The sequence below is a fragment of the Trachypithecus francoisi genome, unplaced genomic scaffold (genome assembly GCF_009764315.1).
Source record: "Trachypithecus francoisi isolate TF-2019V2 unplaced genomic scaffold, Tfra_2.0 Lachesis_group3, whole genome shotgun sequence".
NCBI lineage: Eukaryota > Metazoa > Chordata > Mammalia > Primates > Cercopithecidae > Trachypithecus > Trachypithecus francoisi.
In genome coordinates, this window is record NW_022681468.1 from 66400450 (window position 1) to 66420305 (window position 19856).

The following is a 19856-nucleotide window of genomic DNA, read 5'->3' on the forward strand; positions in this document are numbered from 1 at the left end:
ATATAAATTATTGTGATTTTTTTTAACTTCTATTGCTAATTAACACGAAGGTGGCCGCGGGAGCTCTTTTTTTTTTTTTTTTTTTGAGACGGAGTTTCACTCCTGTTGCCCAGCCTTGAGTGCAATGGCGCGATCTCAGCTCACCGCAACGTCCGCCTGCCGGGTTCAAGCGATTTTCCTGCCTCAGGCTCATGCCAGGCGCATGCCTGTAGCTGGGATTACAGGCATGCGCCACCAGACCCGGCTAATTTTGTTTTTTTAGTAGAGACGAGGTTTTTCAGGCTGGTCTGAACTTTCGACCTCAGGTGATCCACCCGCCTCGGCCTCCCAAAGTGCTGGGATTACAGGCGTGAGCCATCGTGCCCGGGCCAGGCGGGAGGTCTCTAGGTCTTATCTTGTTCGGCCCGGGACATCGTGGTGGGAGGGGAACCTTCCTCATATCCGGGCGTTGGCCTCTCCGGGCTTGGGAGAGAGGAACTCAGTGATCATAGAGCTGGCCGAATGCCGGGGTAGAGGGGACCGGAAGTTGTTTTTTTTGCCCCCGCCCAGCGGCCGGATAGCATCTCAGCTGGTTCGCTTGGGTTAGAGCTCCTGTCAAACTTTCGTTCGGCCCCTAGCACTTGGTAGCCCCGGAGTGTGGGCTGTCTCCAGTACCAGACTCACTTCAGTACCAGCCTTTGGGAAGCTGTGTGAATACCTCGGTCTCTTAGCCACAGGGACAGAATGGCGGCCTGACGGAGTCGCGGCGCCGGTCAGGTCGCTCAAGGCGCGATCCGGAATCCCCAGACCAGCTCAAGCGGGAGCCAAAACTCGGAGCTTGGAAGAATTAGCAGGAAATGGCGGATGAGGCGTTGTTTTTGCTTCTCCATAACGAGATGGTGTCTGGAGTGTACAAGTCCGCGGAGCAGGGGGAGGTGGTGAGTGCTGCCACACGCCCTTGCGGTCCTTTTGCGGTGACACACCTTGTTTTCCCTCAGTGCTTTCCTTCAACCCCCGTCCCATGCCACCCTATGCCTCCCGAGGTGTACACAAAATGGTCTACCTCCAGGTATCCTAAACCCTGGAACCTGTCAGTTGTCTCCTTTGAACCGTCATCTTTCATCGTTTTCTCTTTCGTATATTCCATTTGATTCCTTTTTGTCTATTCCCGTACGTTTGTCTTGCACCCCACAGATTTTGGTACTTCTAGTGTTGTCCCTGCCATTGTTTACGGGAGGGTTAACTGCAGAGCTGATTTTGACACCCCTACTTAGTTTTGCTGGCACCTCCAGCACTTCAGCCATGCACTGGACAGACCTGTCCCTCCTTCCTCATTCCTAATGCTCAGTGCAACTCCACACAATTTGAGAACTGAAGCCTAATGAAGGTTGAGTTTGCAGGGGAAAGTTTGCAGGCGTTAGGATAATTAGGGAACACGAATTATTTCAGAAAGTATTTATTTAGTGCCCGTTATGTCAGAGCTAGTTCTAGGTGTCAGGGATGTAGTAGTGAATGGAACAATGGCCCCATCCTTGTAGAGTTGTAGAGATTACTTTTTTTTTTTTAAATGTAACTTAATCCGAAATGTGATAGTATGTAGCGGTTACTTGTAATATGTGGGGGTCCTTATTCAGTCATTGTGGGCCTGTCGCTGCTGACACTGCTAGATAAATAAAATAAAACTTCTGCCTCACAGTCTTTAGGGAATAGTGATTTAATGAGTAGTTAACACTTAAGTATTGGCTGGTAGAATCATGGAGTTGTAACAGATTTTAGAAATATTCTGAAGTCGTGCTCAAGTCAGGAGCCCTTTCTTTAATGCTATTGGTAAAAAAATGGGTGGAGAGTGGAGATAGGAAATGTATCCTAGGCAAAGATAAAGACTTAGAGGTATGAAAGAGTGGTGGATTTAAAGACACTTAAGCATTTCTTTGTGACTAGACTGAATAGAGGGAGAGTAAGAAGAATTGAGAGGTGAAGTTAGAAAGCTCTGTGTAGGCCGGGCGCGGTGGCTCAAGCCTGTAATCCCAGCACTTTGGGAGGCCGAGACGGGCGGATCATGAGGTCAGGAGATCGAGACCATCCTGGCTAATACGGTGAAACCCCGTCTCTACTAAAAAATACAAAAAAAACTAGCCGGGCGACGAGGCGGGCGCCTGTAGTCCCAGCTACTCGGGAGGCTGAGGCAGGAGAATGGCCTAAACCCGGGAGGCGGAGCTTGCAGTGAGCTGAGATCTGGCCACTGCACTCCAGCCTGGGCAGCAGAGCAAGACTCCGTCTCAAAAAAAAAAAAAAAAGAAAGAAACCTCTGTGTAATTAAAGAATTCGGATCTTTTCAAGGGAATATTTTTAAGGAAGGGAATGATGTGGATCATTTGCATTTTAGAAAAGTAATCCAGTGTTTGGGCTAGATAGGGAAGATCCTTGTAGGGGAAAAATCCTTTATTACGGGAGTCACTGCAGGAGATGATGACGATCTGAATTAAGACAGGGATAGTGAGAAAAGCAGGTAACAGATTTGAGAGGTAGAAAGTGAAATTCTGTAGGTCTTGTTTAAGGATGGGAGTAGGAGTTGAAAATTATCGTCAGGTTTTTAGCTTGCGCAGCTGGTTTGGATGGTGGTGCTATTAATCAGAAAAGGGAATAAAGGAGAATAAAAAAATAAGGAGGTAAGATAATGAGTTATTTTGGGGCAGCTTGAACTTTTGAGGTGCCTGTATGACATTCAAAAAAAGGTACTGCCAGTTTACCCACAAGAAGGATAGGCATTATACATTTGGAAGGTTATTGGAAATGAAGCAAATTCTATTCTTATTCAAATGATCCATCTATAATAGAGATTTTTTTCAAGTTACAAACTTCTGACTTTATTATTGACATCAGTGTTTACTGTTTGTGCAAAGCTAGCCTTCCTTTTCCCTCTCGAACAGTTAACACACCCCTTTTACTTTTTTGTTATAACCCCCTGGTCCCCCCAATCACTTGTGTATTCAGTTCTCTTCATTCTCCCCTCCCTTCTTACCTTTCCTCTTCTCTCCTTTTTTTTTGAGATGGAATTTTGCTTTTGTCTCCCAGGCTAGAGTGCAGTGGTGTGATCTCAGCTCACTGCAACCTCCGCCTCCTGGGTTCCAGCCATTCTCCTGCTTCAGCCTCCTGAATATCTGGAATCACAGGTGCCGGCCACCATGCCTGACTAATTTTTTTGTATTTTTAGTAGAGTTTCACCATGTTGACCAGGCTGTTCTTGAACTTCTGACCTCAGGTGATCTGCCCGCCTTGGCCTCCCAAAGTGCTGGGATTACAGGCATAAGCCACTGCACCTGGCCCTCTTCTGACTCTTGTCTAGAATAATATTTTTTCTTCTTTTTAAAATGCCTTTCTTTTTTTTTTCCAGTGGGTTAATCCTGATTAAAATGAACAGAGCTGTTCTACTCAGGCCTGATAATTTTAAGAGATGGACTAATCATATAAGAGAAAGGAAGTTCATAGTTTTGAATCATTTAGGCTAAAAATAACTTTCTTTTTCTACTGCAGTGTATTTATGGTGGGGGGAAAATTGAAAGTACATAATAAGCAAAAATTATATAAATAACAGTTATGTGGTAGTCTTCATAATCAGAACCCATACTGAAATACGGGTATATGAGGGTTCATATTAGTGTCCCTACTTTGAGTGTGCTTGAAATTTTTCTTTTTTCTTTTTTTTTTTTTTTGAGACGGAGTCTCGCTCTGCCGCCCAGGCTGGAGTGCAGTGGCCGGGTCTCAGCTCACCGCAAGCTCCGCCTCCTGGGTTTACGCCATTCTCCTGCCTCAGCCTCCCAAGCAGCTGGGACTACAGGCGCCCGCCATGTCGCCCGGCTAGTTTTTTGTATTTTTTAGTAGAGACGGGGTTTCACCGTGTTAGCCAGGATGATCTCGATCTCCTGACCTCGTGATCCGCCCGTCTCGGCCTCCCAAAGTGCTGGGATTACAGGCTTGAGCCACCGCGCCCGGCCTGCTTGAAATTTTTCATCATGAAAAATGTAAAAGATACATAATCCTGTCATCCAGAAGTGATTTTTAGAGATTTTTTTCAGACATAAAAAGATCTATAAAAACCATGCTGTTTATGTCTGACAAGACGTATAAAATCCATTTCTCGCTAACAGGATTATGTGTCTTTTTTGAGACGGAGTCTCGCTGTGTCACCCAGGCTGGAGTGCTGTGGCCATCTCCCAGCTCACTGCAAGCTCCGCCTCCCGGGTTCACGCCATTCTCCTGCCTCAGCCTCCCAGGTAGCTGGGACTACAGGCGCCGCCACCTTGCCCGGCTAGTTTTTTGTAGTTTTTAGTAGACGGGGTTTCACCGTGTTAGCCAGGATGGTCTCGATCTCCTGACCTCGCGATCCGCCCGTCTCGGCCTCCCAAAGTGCTGGGATTACAGGCTTGAGCCACCGCGCCCGGCCCTGAAAAGCTTTTTTAAGTGAAATAAAGTTTTACAGATTTTCAGTATAGCAAAATAAACTTCCATAAGATTTGAGGTGAGATAAAAGAAACAGTGTTCTAACCCTACAAATCAATGTTTATCAAACTATTTATAAAGAGGAATTCTGTTAAAATGGACTAATTTTAAGGCATTTTATATAAATTCTGTAAAATATTTTGGTTTAATTTGTGACTTTTTGGTGAGAAATTATTTATAATATGTTGCATTTCTGCGTAAGTCATTCTGTCTCTTGGGATGAATGTGAAAAGTGACTGTTCATAGACCTCAGTGATATAAGCACTGTTGCTCAGGAGTGACAAGTTGTTGATATGCAGAAGGGATGGGTGATATTTCTTGGTTCTCATGATGCATGTTTCTGTATGTTAATGACTTGTTAGGTAGCTATTAAGGAACTAGAGTTGATAAATAAATGTATATAGGTTCCTTTTGCAATATAACTGGTTATGTCTTGATCCAGGTGTTTAACATTTGGGGCTAAGTCTGACCATGCATTACTGTGATAGGATGTGGGCCTTTTCAAGAGTGAAGATACAAGCCTTTTATCCACAGTATAACTTACAGTTTCCTTAAACAAACAAACACACACCTAGCATGGACTACATTATGTGTGTTTATGATAGCTATTTTAAATATTGTAGTGTCAACATTTAAAAATTGTTTTACATTGACAGATGATGGGGAGTCTTGTCATTAAGATGTGTGTAACTTAAGAATCCACTTGGTTTTCTCCTAACTGTACTACATTTGTTTTCATAGTAGTAAAATGCTGTGTATTACACCTTGAGTAAGTCCTCATTCTACTACGTGTTAACTAACCCTCTAGCTGATGATGCAAATGCTAACTGTGGGATTTTATTTATAAGGACTCTAGAATAAATATCAGTTATTTGTACCAACATCAGCTGTTACTAATATTCTGAAGTAGTGCAACTTTTCATTGTGTTGTGGTTGGTCTCATAAGTAGGTTGGAGTTTTCTTTTTTTTTTTTTTTTTTTTTGAGATGGAGTCTCGCTCTGTCACCCCGGCTGGAGTGCAGTGGCCGGATCTCAGCTCACTGCAAGCTCCGCCTCCCGGGTTCACGCCATTCTCCTGCCTCAGCCTCCCGAGCAGCTGGGATTACAGGTGCCGCCACCTCGCCCGGCTAGTTTTTTGTAGTTTTTAGTAGAGACGGGGTTTCACCGTGTTAGCCAGGATGGTCTCGATCTCCTGACCTCGTGATCTGCCCGTCTCGGCCTCCCAAAGTGCTGGAATTACAGGCTTGAGCCACCGCGCCCGGCCGGAGTTTTCTCCTAAGAAGAAATAATAGTGAAATTCTTTTCTTTCTCTTCTCTCTCTTTCTATTTCTTTCTTTTTTCTTTTCTTTTCTTTTTTTTTTTTTTTTTGAGACAGGGTCCCTTGCTCAACCTGTTGCCCAGGCTGGAGTGCAATGACGTGATCATAGCTCACTGCAGCCTCAACTTCTTGGACTCAAGCAATCCTCCTGCATCAGCCTCCAAAATGGCACATGCTACCGTGCCCAACTATTTTTATTTTTAGTAGAGATGTGGTCTTGCTATGTTGCTCAGGCTGGTCTTGAGCCACTGAGCTCAAGTGATCCTCCTGCCTTGGCCTCCCAAAGTGCTGGGATTACAGGCATGAGCCACTGCACCTTGAGAGGTTTGTTTGTATTTTAAAACTTGGTGTCGGGGAGGAGCACAAAGCTTCGACCCGTTGAACCTCTGCCAGTTAAGATGGTGTTGGGTTAGGTTACATCTGGTTACTATCCTGGGAAAATCACTTCTATAGAGATGGGCTTCCAAGTGGTTTTAAAATGTGTCTTTCTGTCTGGGTGCAGTGGCTTCATGCCTGTAATCCCCGCATTGGGAGGCCGAGGCAGGTGGATCACTTGAGGTCATGAGTTTGAGACCAGTGTGGCCAACATTTTGTATTTTGGTATTTTCTCTACTAAAAATACAAAAATTAGCCAGGCATGGTGGTGGGTGCTTATAATTCCAGCTACTTGGGAACCTGAGGCAGGAGAATCACTTGAACCCTGTAGGTGGAGGTTGCAGTGAACTGAGATGATCCCATTGTACTGCAGCCTAGGCGACAGAGTGAGACTCCATCTCAAAATAAAATAAATTTTAAAAATGTATCCTTCTATTGAAGTTTGTAGGTTATTTATGTATATGTTAACTGAATTATGAATTGAACTTTATCAAAAAAATAGTAAAAAGTAAGTAAAGTTAGTAAAAGTAAAGTAAAATAAATAAAATCTACCTTATAATTCACTTTTTCTTAAAATGTTTCAGGGAAAAAATTATAAATGTTTACATTAATATTTTTAACCAAGTTGTAAAACAGTTTCTGAATACTAACATCCTAGCGTTCTAAAAGTATTTGAAACTATTATTTTTTAAAACAGGAAAATGGACGATGTATTACTAAGCTGGAAAACATGGGGTTTCGAGTGGGACAAGGATTGATAGAAAGGTGAGCAGGTTGGATTTGAAAATTTTCTTGCAGGTAGGTTATAAACAAAGATGATCTATTTCAAAAGATTGCATAAAACTTGAGATATTTTAATTTTAATTCCTGAATGTTATTTCTTCTCTTTACTTCAAAAATTAAAATTTATTTTTAGATTCAATGCCTTTTTAACTCATTTATTCAAGTTTTATTTTAATGTTTAAAGAAAATATATGTTTTATGTATTTTAGACTTTCTTCCTGAAGCTATTTTAGACTTTCTTCCTGAAGCTATTGAAACAACTATCTAAAATCTTACTGCGTTTTCAGCTTAAGATCTACTAGGTTCTTTAACTTGCATTGAATTTTTATGTACATAGGATTGAAGTAACTATAGTCTATGTTTATGCGTATAATTATCTTTGAACTTATAGATCAATTCTTTTTAGTATTTCTCACTACCTGAATAGTTAAACTCTGAGTATATTTTATGTAACAATGTCATGATAATGCTCAGCTCTTTGTTCTTTTGTGGTTTTTTTGATGTGCTAGAATGCATTGCACCTGAAATTTTGGCTATAATGTTAGACTAATTTGAGGCCTCATAATTTATATAACGTAATGTGAATCCATTGAGATAGGATCACGTTGCCTGGTGCTTATGACTTTATGAGTGTTAAATGTTCAGCCAGGTGTGGTGGCTTATGCCTGTAATCCCAGGACTTCGGGAGGCCAAGATGGGAGAATTGCTTGAGCTCAGGAGTTTGAGACCAGCTAGGGCAACAAACTGGGACCCTGTCTCTACAAAAATATACAGATTAGCTGGGCATGGTGACATGTGCCTGTGGTCTCAGCTGTGAGGGAGGCTGAGGTGGGAGGATGGCTTGAGTCTGGGAGGGAGGTAGACATTGCAATGAGCCGAGATCATGTTACTGCACTCTAACCTGGGCAACAGAGCCAGACCCTGTCTCAAAAAATAATTAACATTAAAAATAAAAAACCCAATAAATGTTCAGTGCTGTTCCGGCATTTGGAAATTAGTTAATAATTAGTCCCTCTTGCTTTTTTTGGAGAATAAATACTGTATTACTTCTAGTTGATCTTTTTAGGTTTACAAAAGATACTGCAAGGTTCAAGGATGAGTTGGATATCATGAAGTTCATTTGTAAAGATTTTTGGACTACGGTATTCAAGAAACAAATCGACAATCTAAGAACAAATCATCAGGTAATTAAATTAATTAAGGCCTATATTTTAAAGTTCTTTAACTTAATATAAATATCGTATTTTAGTGACTTATTTAAAACCTAAAATAATTTCTGGTTAACTTTCTAGTATTTTTATGTTATTAATAGGTTATTAGTTTTTTCTTCCAATAGTGTGAACTGAATAAAGACAAAGGGACAGTTATCAGTAATGATAGCTGTTCCTTTCACCCAGTTATATGCTATGTTAAGTTTTTTAAAGTAGCAAAAGTCAGGATGATAATAGCTTTTAGTATTTGGTTCCTTAGTTACTGTTCATTAGGGGTGATAATATGCAGAACCAAAAATATATCACCTTTATGTCTTTAGTCATTTCTTTTTTTTTGAAGAATTTGTATTATTTTAATTATTTTTATATACAGAAAACTCAACAGTGTATATTTAACCCAGTTTGGTGGCAGGTTCTTTAGCTTGCCTTTTCCTGCTTGACAATTCAAGCCACAGACTTGGGACCCAGGACATTGCCTCCCCAGTGACAGCTGATCTCATCGTGTCTGTCGTTGTAATTGGTTCTGATAGCTTCCACCAGCTGAACCTAAGCTCCATTGTCCTCCGAGTTAATCTGTGTAAAGGCGACAGTGGTGCAGGTCTTCTTGTGGACTAGATGTCCTAGGCTTGCCTTCCCCTTGATAATGCAGGAAGGGACCCCCATTGTATGACACAAGGCAGGCAGGAAGACAACCACCTTGATGGGATCCACATAGTGTACAGTCACCACCAGCTGAGCCTTCGTGTTCTCCTTCAAGGTGGTGATGGTGTTAAACTCCTGCTTGGAGGACAAGTGGTCTCTTAGTGGGGACATCCCCTTTGCCTGCAGCTTTGTTTTCATCCCAGGCCAACAGCCTCTGCTTATTTTCTTGCTTTGTCTTTGGTCTGTACTTGTGGGACAGCTTAAGCAGATAAGTAGCTGTTTGGCGGTGCAGGGCCTGGGTGAACTGGTTAATTGTAGGAGGCATTTTTAGCTGCTTATAAGAGGATGGCTTTATGCCACTGCAACCTGATACAGCGGGGCCATTTCACAAAGTGAGTGAGGTCCGTTTTGGGTAGATGTCCTGTCCAGTGCCAGAATTCTTAGGCCTTTTCTCATACAGGAGATTCACCACTTTCTTTTTCTTTTCTTTTTTTTTTTTTTTTTTGAGACGGAGTCTTGCTCTGTTGCCCAGGCTAGAGTGCAATGGTGCGATCTCGGCTCACCGCAACCTCCGCTTCCCGGGTTCAAGCCATTCTGCCTCAGGCTCCTAGGTAGCTGGGATGTGCCACCACTCCAGCTAATTTTTGTATTTTTAGTAGAGATGGGATTTCACCATGCTGGCCAGGCTGCTCTCGAACTGCTGACCTCAAGTGATCCGCCTGCCTCAGCCTCCCAATGTGCTGGGAGTACAGACGTGAGCCACCATGCCCGACCGGGATTCACCACTTTCTTGGCCTCCTGTTTCTTCATGACAGCAAGGGCTGGAGCCACCTCTTTCACGTTGGCCTTTCCTTTGGGCATCTTGGGTGGCAGGAAGAGATTCTTTATAGTCATTTCTAAGGTCTAATTTATAAAGCATATTTTACTCTTAACTCCTGGATTATTACTGCTGTCATATTTTCTACTCTTAAAATATTTTATTTTATTATTATTTTTTTTGAGACGGAGTCTTGCTCTGTCGCCTGGGCTAGAGTGCAGTGGCTGGATCTCAGCTCACTGCAAGCTCCTCCTCCCGGGTTTACGCCATTCTCCTGCCTCAGCCTCCTGAGTAGCTGGGACTACAGGCGCCCGCCACCTCGCCCGGCTAGTTTTTTGTATTTTTAGTAGAGACGGGGTTTCACCGTGTTAGCCAGAATGGTCTCGATCTCCTGACCTCGTGATCCGCCCGTCTCGGCCTCCCAAAGTGCTGGGATTACAGGCTTGAGCCACCGCGCCCGGCCAAAAGATTTTCTTACTACAAAATTAATAGATTACATGGAAGACTATGTATTTATTAAAATTTTAAAAGGGAGACAGAGTCTCGCTATGTTGCCCAGACTGGTCTCAAACTCCTGGACTCAAGTAATTCTTTGGCTTCAGCCTCTTGCATAGCTGGGATTATAGGCATGCACCACCATTCCCAGCTTCATTAGATTTTATTTTATGAACTTCAAGGAAATAGAGTAGTTTGGAATTTTGATTAAGTAAAAAAATTAAAGAAATGTATCTAGTACTCTCAGTAGGATTATTTATTTATTTATTTATTTATTTATCTGTGTATTTATTTTTAATTAGAGACAGTGTCTCACTATGTTGTCCAGACTGGTCTCAAACTCCTGTGCTCAGTGGATCCTCCTGCCTTGCCCTCCCAGAGTGCTGGGATTACAGGTGTGAGCCACTGTGCCTGGCCTAAAATTCATTTTGTACCAACTTTAGCTTGGAATTACGGGAAATGCTAATGGGAAGAAATGACTCTTGATTTTTTACTTTCTAGACATGATTTATATAAGGCTGGGTGCGGTGGCTCACCCCTGTAATCTCAGCACTTTGGGAGGCTGAGGTGGGCAGATCACCTGAGTTCAGGAGTTTGAGACCAGCCTGGCCAATGTGGTGAAACCCTGTCTCTCCTAAAAACTCATTTTGTACCACCGTTAGCTTGGAATTACGGGGAATGCTAATGGGAAGAAATGACTCTGATTTTTTACTTTCTAGACATGATTTAGATAAGGCTGGGTGCGGTGGCTCACCCCTGTAATCCCAGCACTTTGGGAGGCTGAGGTGGGCAGATCACTTGAGGTCAGGAGTTCGAGACCAGCCTGGCCAACATGGTGAAACCCTGTCTCTACTAAAAATACAAAAAATTAGCCAGGAATGGTGGTGCACGCTTATTGTCCCAGCCGCTCAGGAGGCTGGGGAAGGAGAATTGCTTGAACCTGAGAGGCAGAGGTTGCAGTGACCCTAGGTCATGACACTGCACTCCAGCCTGGGCGACAGAGCAAGACTCTGTCTCAAATAAATAAGTAAGTAAATAAATAAATAAATCCAGGTGCGGTGGCTCATGCCTGTAATCTCAGCACTTTGGGAGGTCGAGGCTGGCGGATCACCTGAGGTTGGGAGTTCAAGACCAGTCCTGCCAACATGGAGAAGCCCCATCTATACTAAAAATACAAAATTAGTTGGGTGTGGTGGCACATGCCTGTAATCCCAGCTACTTGGGAGGCTGAGGCAGGAGAATCACTTGAACCCAGGAGGTGGAGGTTGTGGTGAACTGAGATCGAGCCATTGCACTCCAGCCTGGGCAACAAGAGTGAAACTCTGTCTCAAATAAATAAATAAAAATAAAAATTAGGTCAAATGTGTTGACTCATACCTGTGATTTCACCACTTTGGGAGGCTGAGGCAAGAGGATTACTTGAGCCCTGGAGTTCAAGACCAGTCTAGGCAACATAGGGAGACCCCCTTTCTACAGAAAATTAATAAAACGAGCCAGGTGTGGTGGTGTGTGCCTGTGGTCCCAGCTACTCGGGAGGCTGAGCCTAGAGAATTGCTCAAACACCCAGGTGTTTAAGGGTGCAGTGAGCTGTGATTGCACCATCACACTCCAGCCTAGGCAACAGAGTGAGAGCTTATATCTCAATAAATAAATATACAAACAAACCAACAGCTTATTTCATGTGGACATATATTAATGATTCCATCATACTAGACTATGAGTTTTTAAGAATAGCGACTATGTCTCATATAGTCTTTGTATCTTTAGTGTATAAAACCGTTCAGTAGATATTAGTGTTGTGAAAATATTGAACTTGCAACTCTTCAGCTTGAACATTGCAAAACTCCTTCATTTAAACAAAATTTGACCAGGCTGGGCACGTGGGCTCATGCCTGTAATCCCAGCACTTTGGGAGGTCAAAGTGGGCAGATTGCTTGAGCCCAGGAGTTTGAGACCAGCCTAGGCAACATGGTGAAACCCTATATCTATAGAAAAATATAAAAATTAGCAGGGCATAGTGATGCACGCCTGTAGTCCCAGCTACTTGGGAGCCTGCGGTGGGAGGATCGATTGAGCCTGGAGTTGGAGGCTGCAGTGAGGCGTAATGTGCCACTGCATTCTACCCTGGGCGACAGAGGAGACCCTGTCTCCCAAGAACAGAAAAAGAAAATTTGGCCAATGGGAAGGAGACTTTTAATAACTTTAAAAAACTCTTACATTGTTTCATAAGAATAAAATAACTTTAAGGATTGCTAGCTACATTGACTTTGGATATTTTTTCTATTTTTGGAACAGGGCATCTATGTACTTCAGGACAACAAATTTCGCCTGCTTACTCAGATGTCTGCAGGAAAACAATATTTAGAACATGCATCTAAGGTATTTAATGGAATAATTAATTAATAATATTTGGGGTTTCTGTTAATAGTAGGACTACAGGGAAAAGTACAATGCTAATCATAACAGACTGTTGAATTAAAAATATGTTTTAAGGTGTTCTTTTTTGTTTAAAGAGTTTTCTGTGAAATGAGAGACATGTTACAGTAACACTAAAATGTAGCATAATAGTCATAGAGTGACCAATTAAAGAAACACTGGCCAGGTGCGATGACTCACACCTGCAATTCTAGCACTTTGGGAGGCCAAGGCAGGTGATTACCCGAGGTCAGGAGTTCAAGACCAGCTTGGCCAACATGGTGAAACCCCATCTCTACTAAAACTATGAAAATTAGCTGAGCGTTGTGGCAAGCGCCTGCAATGCCAGCTACTCGGGAGGCTGAGGCAGGACAATCACTTGAACCCGGGAGGCAGAAGTTGCAGTGAGCCGAGATCGTGCCATCATTGCTCTCCAGTCTGGGGTACAAGAGCGAAACTCCATCTCAAAAAAGAAACACTATAACTAAATGACAGTGAAATGTAGATGTATGGTAGATCACTTCCTTTTTTTTTTTAAGATAAGGTCTTGCGGCCGGGCACGGTGGCTCAAGCCTGTAATTCCAGCACTTTGGGAGGCTGAGACGGGCGGATCATGAGGTCAGGAGATCGAGACCATCCTGGCTAACACGGTGAAACCCCGTCTCTACTTAAAAAATACAAAAAACTAGCCGGGCGAGGTGGCGGGCGCCTGTAGTCCCAGCTACTCAGGAGGCTGAGGCAGGAGAATGGTGTGAACCTGGGAGGCGGAGCTTGCAGTGAGCTGAGATCTGGCCACTGCACTCCAGCCTGGGCGACAGAGCGAGACTCCGTCTCAAAAAAAAAAAAAAAAAAAGATAAGGTCTTGCTCTGTCATCCGGGCTGGAGTGTAGTGGTGCAATTATGGCCTATCTTGACCTTGACCCCCCAGGCTTAAATGATCCTCCCACTTCAGTCACCCAAGGAGGTAGGATTGCAGGTATGGGCCACCATGCCTGGCTAATTTTTAACAAAATTTTTGTAGAGATGGGATCTCACTATGTTGTCCAGGCTCGTCTTGAACTCCTGGGCTCAAGTGATCACCTCACGTCAGCCTCCCAGTGTGTTGGGATTACAGGTGTGAGCCACCGCATCTGGCCTGGTTGCCTATTTTCTATATTTTTGGGGTATCCAGGCTCTAATTACATTTTTATGGTTAATGTATGTATTTTCTGCCTTTTTTTTTTTTGGACGGAGTCTTGGCCTGCCGCCTAGGCTGGACTGCAATGGTGCCATCTCAGCTCACTGCAACCTCCGCCTCCTGTGTTCAAGCAATTCTTCTGCCTCAGCCTCCTGAGTAGCTGGGATTACAGATGTGCACCACCATGCCTGGCTAATTTTTTGTATCTTTTTTTTTTTGAGGCGGAGTCTCGCTCTGTCGCCCGGACTGGAGTGTAGTGGCCGGATCTCAGCTCACTGCAAGCTCCGCCTCCTGGGTTTACGCCATTCTCCTGCCTCAGCCTCCCGAGTAGCTGGGACTACAGGCGCCCGCCACCTCACCCGGCTAGTTTTTTTGTATTTTTAGTAGAGACGGAGTTTCACCGTGTTAGCCAGGATGGTCTCGATCTCCTGACCTCGTGATCTGCCCGTCTCGGCCTCCCAAAGTGCTGGGATTACAGGCTTGAGCCACCGCGCCCGGCCAATTTTTTGTATCTTTAGTAGAGACGGGATTTCACCATGTTGGCCAGGCTAGTCTCGAACTCCTGACCTCATGATCCGCCTGCCTCAGCCTCCCAAAGTGCTGGGATTACAGGCGTGATTACAGAGATCTCCCAAAGTGCTGGGATTGCAGACCGCGCCTGGCGTATTTTCTCTCTTTTACTAACATCTAACTTAATGTTTCTGGTTCTCACTTAACTTTTTGGGATCTTGGTTTCTTCAGCTGTGAAAAGAGTAAGTTAGACCAATTCAGTGATTTCTAACTATTTTGAGTTATGGACATCTTTGAGAATTGGAACACCTTTCCCCATAAATACGCACATATGCATGATTTTTATTTTCATAGGGGTCACAAATTCCCAGATTAAGAACTCTTGGGATAAACGATCTCTAAGACCTCTTCCGCTTAGAATTTCATGACTCAGATCTAGTTACTTATTAGTACCCATTTATGTATATTATTTGTAAGATAATAATATCTTATATTATTTATATTTATTTAAATATATTGTTATTTAAATAACTGTTGATACTTTCAACCAGATAATTCTTTGTTGTGGCAAGCTGTAAGTCTTGAAAAAGTCAAGATTCTTGGTTGTAAATAGAGGAAAGAAATTCTGCTTGTAAGCTAACACAATTGATAAGCTCAAAAAATAGGCAATAACCAGGGGAGTTTAAGGCAGCCAGTAAGATAGCCAAGTCACTCCACAGAATGTATCTACTTATAATGCTGTGGGCAGCATGGACTGTAGACACAAACTAGCTTTACTGCCTCCAGAACTAATTCCTATCTGTTTCTGGCTTGTTTTTGTCAGTGACTCTAGATTCACAGTCCTGGACTGGAGTGCTTAATTGGCTGGGCTTAAGTCTTAAGTCGTATGTCCATGCTTTAGTTTCTGGGGAGCTGTGAAATCTATCAATATTTTTCAGTAACTTAAACAATCTTCCAAAATCCTTTTTTAAAACAGGAGTGACTTACTGATGATAAATCATGTAATGTTGTATTTATCAATAGCTTTACTATTTTAGTAAATCCTTACTATTTTTAATAATTTTTTTTCTTTTAGTATTTAGCATTTACATGTGGTTTAATCAGAGGTGGCTTATCAAACTTGGGAATAAAAAGTATTGTAACAGCTGAAGTGTCTTCAATGCCTGCTTGTAAGTTGAATTCACTTTTCTTACAGATGTTTTAGTAATTTGTTTTCAGGTCTTTTTTTTTTTTTTTAATTGAGAGGAAATTTAAAATGCTGAAACTTTCATTTTAGTTTTATCAATGTAACATTTAGTAATATGTAGCATACTATATTCATATTCAGTAATTTTTGAATAATGGACTAAAGAAATCCAAATTTATAAGACAATTTAAGGGATGATTTTTAACTCTTCTAAAGTTATTTAAACTTTGACTTTTTTAAAGATATTCTTCTGAATATCTCGTGCACTGTTTTAAGATAGCAGATTTCCCTAGAACATTGAAAATGCTATTTTTAAACAATTGTTTAAGATACAACTATTATATACAGCTAAGTAAAACCAGATACTCTTTTATCACTAAATGTCTCCCTAAAGATCTTTTCACCAGAGCTACCAACTGAGAAAAAAATGGACTTGAACTTTATTATATTTCCATTTACAGTGATCATTAGTAATGAAATACTGTACCCAAATGTAGGATTCATAAAGAGAAATGAAAGTGCTTACTCACAAACCATATAATCATCCCCCAAAAATAGAATTGATTGGCTGGGCGTGGTGGCTCACACCTGTAATCTCAGCACTTTGGGAGGCCAAGATGGGCTTATCATGAGGTCAGGAGTTTGAGACCAGCCTGGCCAATATGATGAATCCCTGTCTCTACTAAAAAAAAATACAAAAATTAGCTGGGCGTGGTGGCGGACGCCTGTAGTCCCAGCTACTCAGGAGGCTGAGACAGGAGAATCACTTGAACCCAGGAGGTGGAGGTTGCAGTGAGCTGAGATCGCACCACTGCACTCCAGCCTGGGTGACAGAGCAAGAATCTGTCTCAAAGAAGAAAAGAAAAAATAGAACTGACTATTTATTGAATATTATGAAGAATGTGAAAAAGTTTTTGACATAGCAGATTTCTTGACTGAAACTATTTCCTATATGGAACAGAAAATTGATGTTTAGACTTGTTTTCTTTGTATCTAAAAATCAAATAATTATTTGTATGTTTTTTTTTAGGCAAATTTCAGGTGATGATACAGAAGCTGTAGAACATTCTGAAATGCAAGGCTTCAACAGTGTGAAGAGATAAATTATTCATGTAAAGTATTTCAAGTAGTGATGATTTAATTGTTTGATGTTTGTGCAGGAGTAAGCATGTATTTTTATCAGTTTAACACAGATCAACTCAAAGGAGATAAAGGGACATTCTGCCATGACATACACTTAACCAAAACTATTCAAAATGAAAACCTGATTTCAAATAACCAGACACCAAGATGTAGGACACTTATTTTAAACCTTTTTATTTGGTTAGAGTGATATGTATTTAGCCATAGATGGAGAAACAAAGCTCAGGGTTTGTTGAATTAGCATGAGAGAAAATTAGGTACCAATAGAATTATTTGTGATAAGAATGAACAAATTTTGATAAAGTATGAATTTGTTTTATTTTAAAAAGCAAACATACTAAATTTTTTTTATTTTATTGCTTATAATTTATTAAGAATTTCTCCACCTGTATAAGGATTTCATATATACATTGTATATGTGTATATATAAATACATATATGACTGCCTAAATTGTTTATAAATTTAATTTTGCTTTAATATGTTTCATTCCTTCAGAGCTCCATTAATGTAATCAAAATGAAATATAGATTAGTTTAAATGTGAATTCAGTGACTCTAGGGCCAAAGAATATTAGGTATGTTTGGAAAGAATTTTTGTATTTATTCCTGTTACAGTTTTGACTTTCAGCTTCTCTCCCCATGCATGGAAGTCCTGGTAAAGGGTCTAACATCTTTATTCCCTTCTTTACTCTTCCAGCTGAGCAGAGAGGTGGATAATTGGATTAGTCATTCTGACATTTTTAGGACCATATCATCTTAGTGGTTTGGGGTCAGTGCTCATCTGATATATCTTTCTTACCACCTCTTCTACTTACTTTCTCTTACTTAAATTATCTGGCATAAGCAGATATCTCCAGCTTTTGTTAGAACCTTGCATGTTTTGATTACTAAAACTATACTTTGTTTTCCATTTATTTATTACCCTTTTGCATGTATTTGTGTGACAGGGAACTCTGCAGAAGGGAGTGACTGACACACCAAACAAGATATTTTGATACTCTGCCATAGAAATGGCAGATTAAGAAGATTGACTATAAACCAAACATTACATTAAAAACATGAAATAAAAACTATACAAATGTACTTTAGAACATTAAAGAAAACTCAAGTTAGAGGCATACCATTTTCCTTTCATGGAAGGGTACATACAGTATTACAAAGATACTTGTTTACCTTGGTTTATTAAATTCTAGATACGTGCCCTATAATGATGTTTCAGTCAATGACTGACCACATATATGGCGGTGGTTCCATAAGATTACAATACTGTATTTTTACTGTACCTTCTTTATGTTTAGATATGCAAGTACTTACCATTGTGTTACAGTGTCCTACAGTGTTCACTACAATAATATGCTGTACAGGTTTGTAGCCTAGGAGCAAAAGGCCATAGCCTAGGTGTATAGTAGATCATACCATCTAAGTTTGTGTAAGTACACTCTGTGATTGTACAATTTTAAAATCTCCTAATGATGATGCATTTCTCAGAATGTATCCCCTTTGCTAAGCAATGCATGACTGCAATCCTAATTCTCACATATTTTGGAGAAAAAATTTTAATTTTGAAAAAATTGAGGAAAGTTCCTACCAAATATACATATATAAAGTTTATTAAGTTAAAAGTCATAAGGACCCAGGAATAGCTAATGACACAGAATATCAAAATAGAACACAGTAGAGAACTTCAAAATAAAACAGGTGTGGGAATTGTGTGTGTGAAAAAGGTGGGTTCAGATAAGTTGGTTAGACATTCATATGCCAACCCATCAGCCGTTTCGTTCTCCCTTCCTTACTGACAAAGCCCCATGTTTTTTTCTTTTTTCTTTTTGGTCTAAAACTCTGTATGGCTGCCTTGTGCTGTAGAATAGGGTGCTTCCCTAGTCCAGAGAGGGTGAGTGTTGATTAGATTCTGTGCCAATCATGGTATTGGCTTGCCTGATCATTTGATGGAATCTCGGCTAATGAGATAAAGGAAGTCTGAAGACTTTGAATAAGAAATTTTCTGTTGCTCTTAACAACTGATAAAAGATAGGGATTTGCTGGCATCCCTTTTCTGCTTCTCAGTGAAGATATGTGATATGGATGTTTGAAGCTAATCTGCAATGGCCTTCTGATGGCCATGAAAGGACAAGTATGGAGATGAAAGCTATGACACTGAGGATAGCAGGATGTGGATAGAAAGCACCTGAATTGTGCTTCTGAATTAACCAGTCTGGGAACTGCTTTACCTGTGGACTTTTTGTTATGTGAGATATTCTTTATATTGTTCCATTCACTTTGAGTATATGTATATTGTTACTTGTAGCCAAAAAGAAACCTCTGTTAGTAGAAACAAAGGGAGAGTTAGGTTATTCAAAAAATAGTATGGGACAATTGAATATCCCTTTTTCTGTGGGAGTAGGTGGGGAGAAACTTAAAGGTTCACATGGAAAACAATAAAGTACTAAAGAAAACATGATAATACTTTTGTGATTTTGTGGTCGAGAAGGCCTTTCCAACACACATGTTGGAAATCATAAAGGAAAATTGTAAAACAAAAAGAAATGTAGTAAAATCTCTTCAAATAGTGTCGGGAAAACTGGACATCCACATACAAAATAATGAAATTGGATTGTTGCCTTAATGCCGTGCATAGAAATCAACTTAAGGCTGGGTATGGTGGCTCAAACCTGTAATCCCAGCACTTTGAGAGGCCGAGGTAAGCAGATCATGAGGTCAGGAGTTCAAGACCAGCCTGGACAAATAGTGAAACCCTGTCTCTACTAAAAAAATACAAAAATTAGCTGGGTGTGGTGGCGGGCGCCTGTAGTCCTAGCTACTTGGGAGGCTGAGGCAGGAGAATTGCTAGAACCCGGGAGTCGGAGGTTGCAGTGAGCCGAGATGGAGCCACTGCACTGCAGCCTAGGCAACACAGCGAGACTCTGACTCCAAAAAACAAATAAACAAAGTAAACTTAAAATGGATTGAAGATTTAAAAGTAAAATCTGAAACTATACAATCCTAGCAGAAAACATAGGGGAAAAGCTTCATACGTTTGTCTTGGCAATGATCTCTTGGATAAGACAACAGGAGCACAGGCAACAAAAGCAGGAATAGACAAGTAGGACTACATCAAACTAAAAAGATGCACAGAAAGGACAATGAAAAGGCAACTTAGCAATGGAAGAAAATATTTGCAAACCATATACACTTGGCCCTTTCTATCTGACGGTTCGACCAAGAATTCAACCAACCTTGATTTTTGAAATATTTGGAAAAAAAAAAAAAAACACAAAGACAAGGCCGGGCTCACGCCTGTAATCCCAG

At 41.1% G+C, this 19856-nt stretch overlaps 1 protein-coding gene across 2 annotated transcripts; it reads left to right on the forward strand.

Annotated features, from left to right (window-relative positions):
- Positions 1 to 310: 310 nt before the first annotated feature.
- On the forward strand, positions 311 to 19006 carry TRAPPC6B (trafficking protein particle complex 6B). 2 transcript variants are annotated; one of them, XM_033188208.1, is made up of 6 exons: positions 311 to 917; positions 6869 to 6936; positions 8021 to 8138; positions 12415 to 12498; positions 15297 to 15390; positions 16438 to 19006. In XM_033188208.1, exons 1-6 carry the CDS (start codon positions 837 to 839, stop codon positions 16467 to 16469), a joined length of 477 nt encoding a protein of 158 aa, XP_033044099.1. In that variant the 5' UTR covers positions 311 to 836; the 3' UTR covers positions 16470 to 19006. The 2 variants fall into 2 exon arrangements, with proteins under 2 accessions (XP_033044099.1, XP_033044100.1); XM_033188209.1 differs by lacking the exon at positions 311 to 917 and adding an exon at positions 932 to 1048.
- The last annotated feature ends 850 nt before the right edge of the window (positions 19007 to 19856 follow it).

Excerpts from the sequence above, each read along its gene's own strand:
- TRAPPC6B (XM_033188208.1), top strand. The coding sequence starts at position 837 with ATGGCGGATGAGGCGTTGTTTTTGCTTCTCCATAACGAGATGGTGTCT. Across the intron at positions 8,139-12,414 it reads ATCTAAGAACAAATCATCAG|GGCATCTATGTACTTCAGGA; the intron begins GTAATTAAATTA and ends TTTTTGGAACAG. Across the intron at positions 12,499-15,296 it reads ATTTAGAACATGCATCTAAG|TATTTAGCATTTACATGTGG; the intron begins GTATTTAATGGA and ends TTTTTCTTTTAG.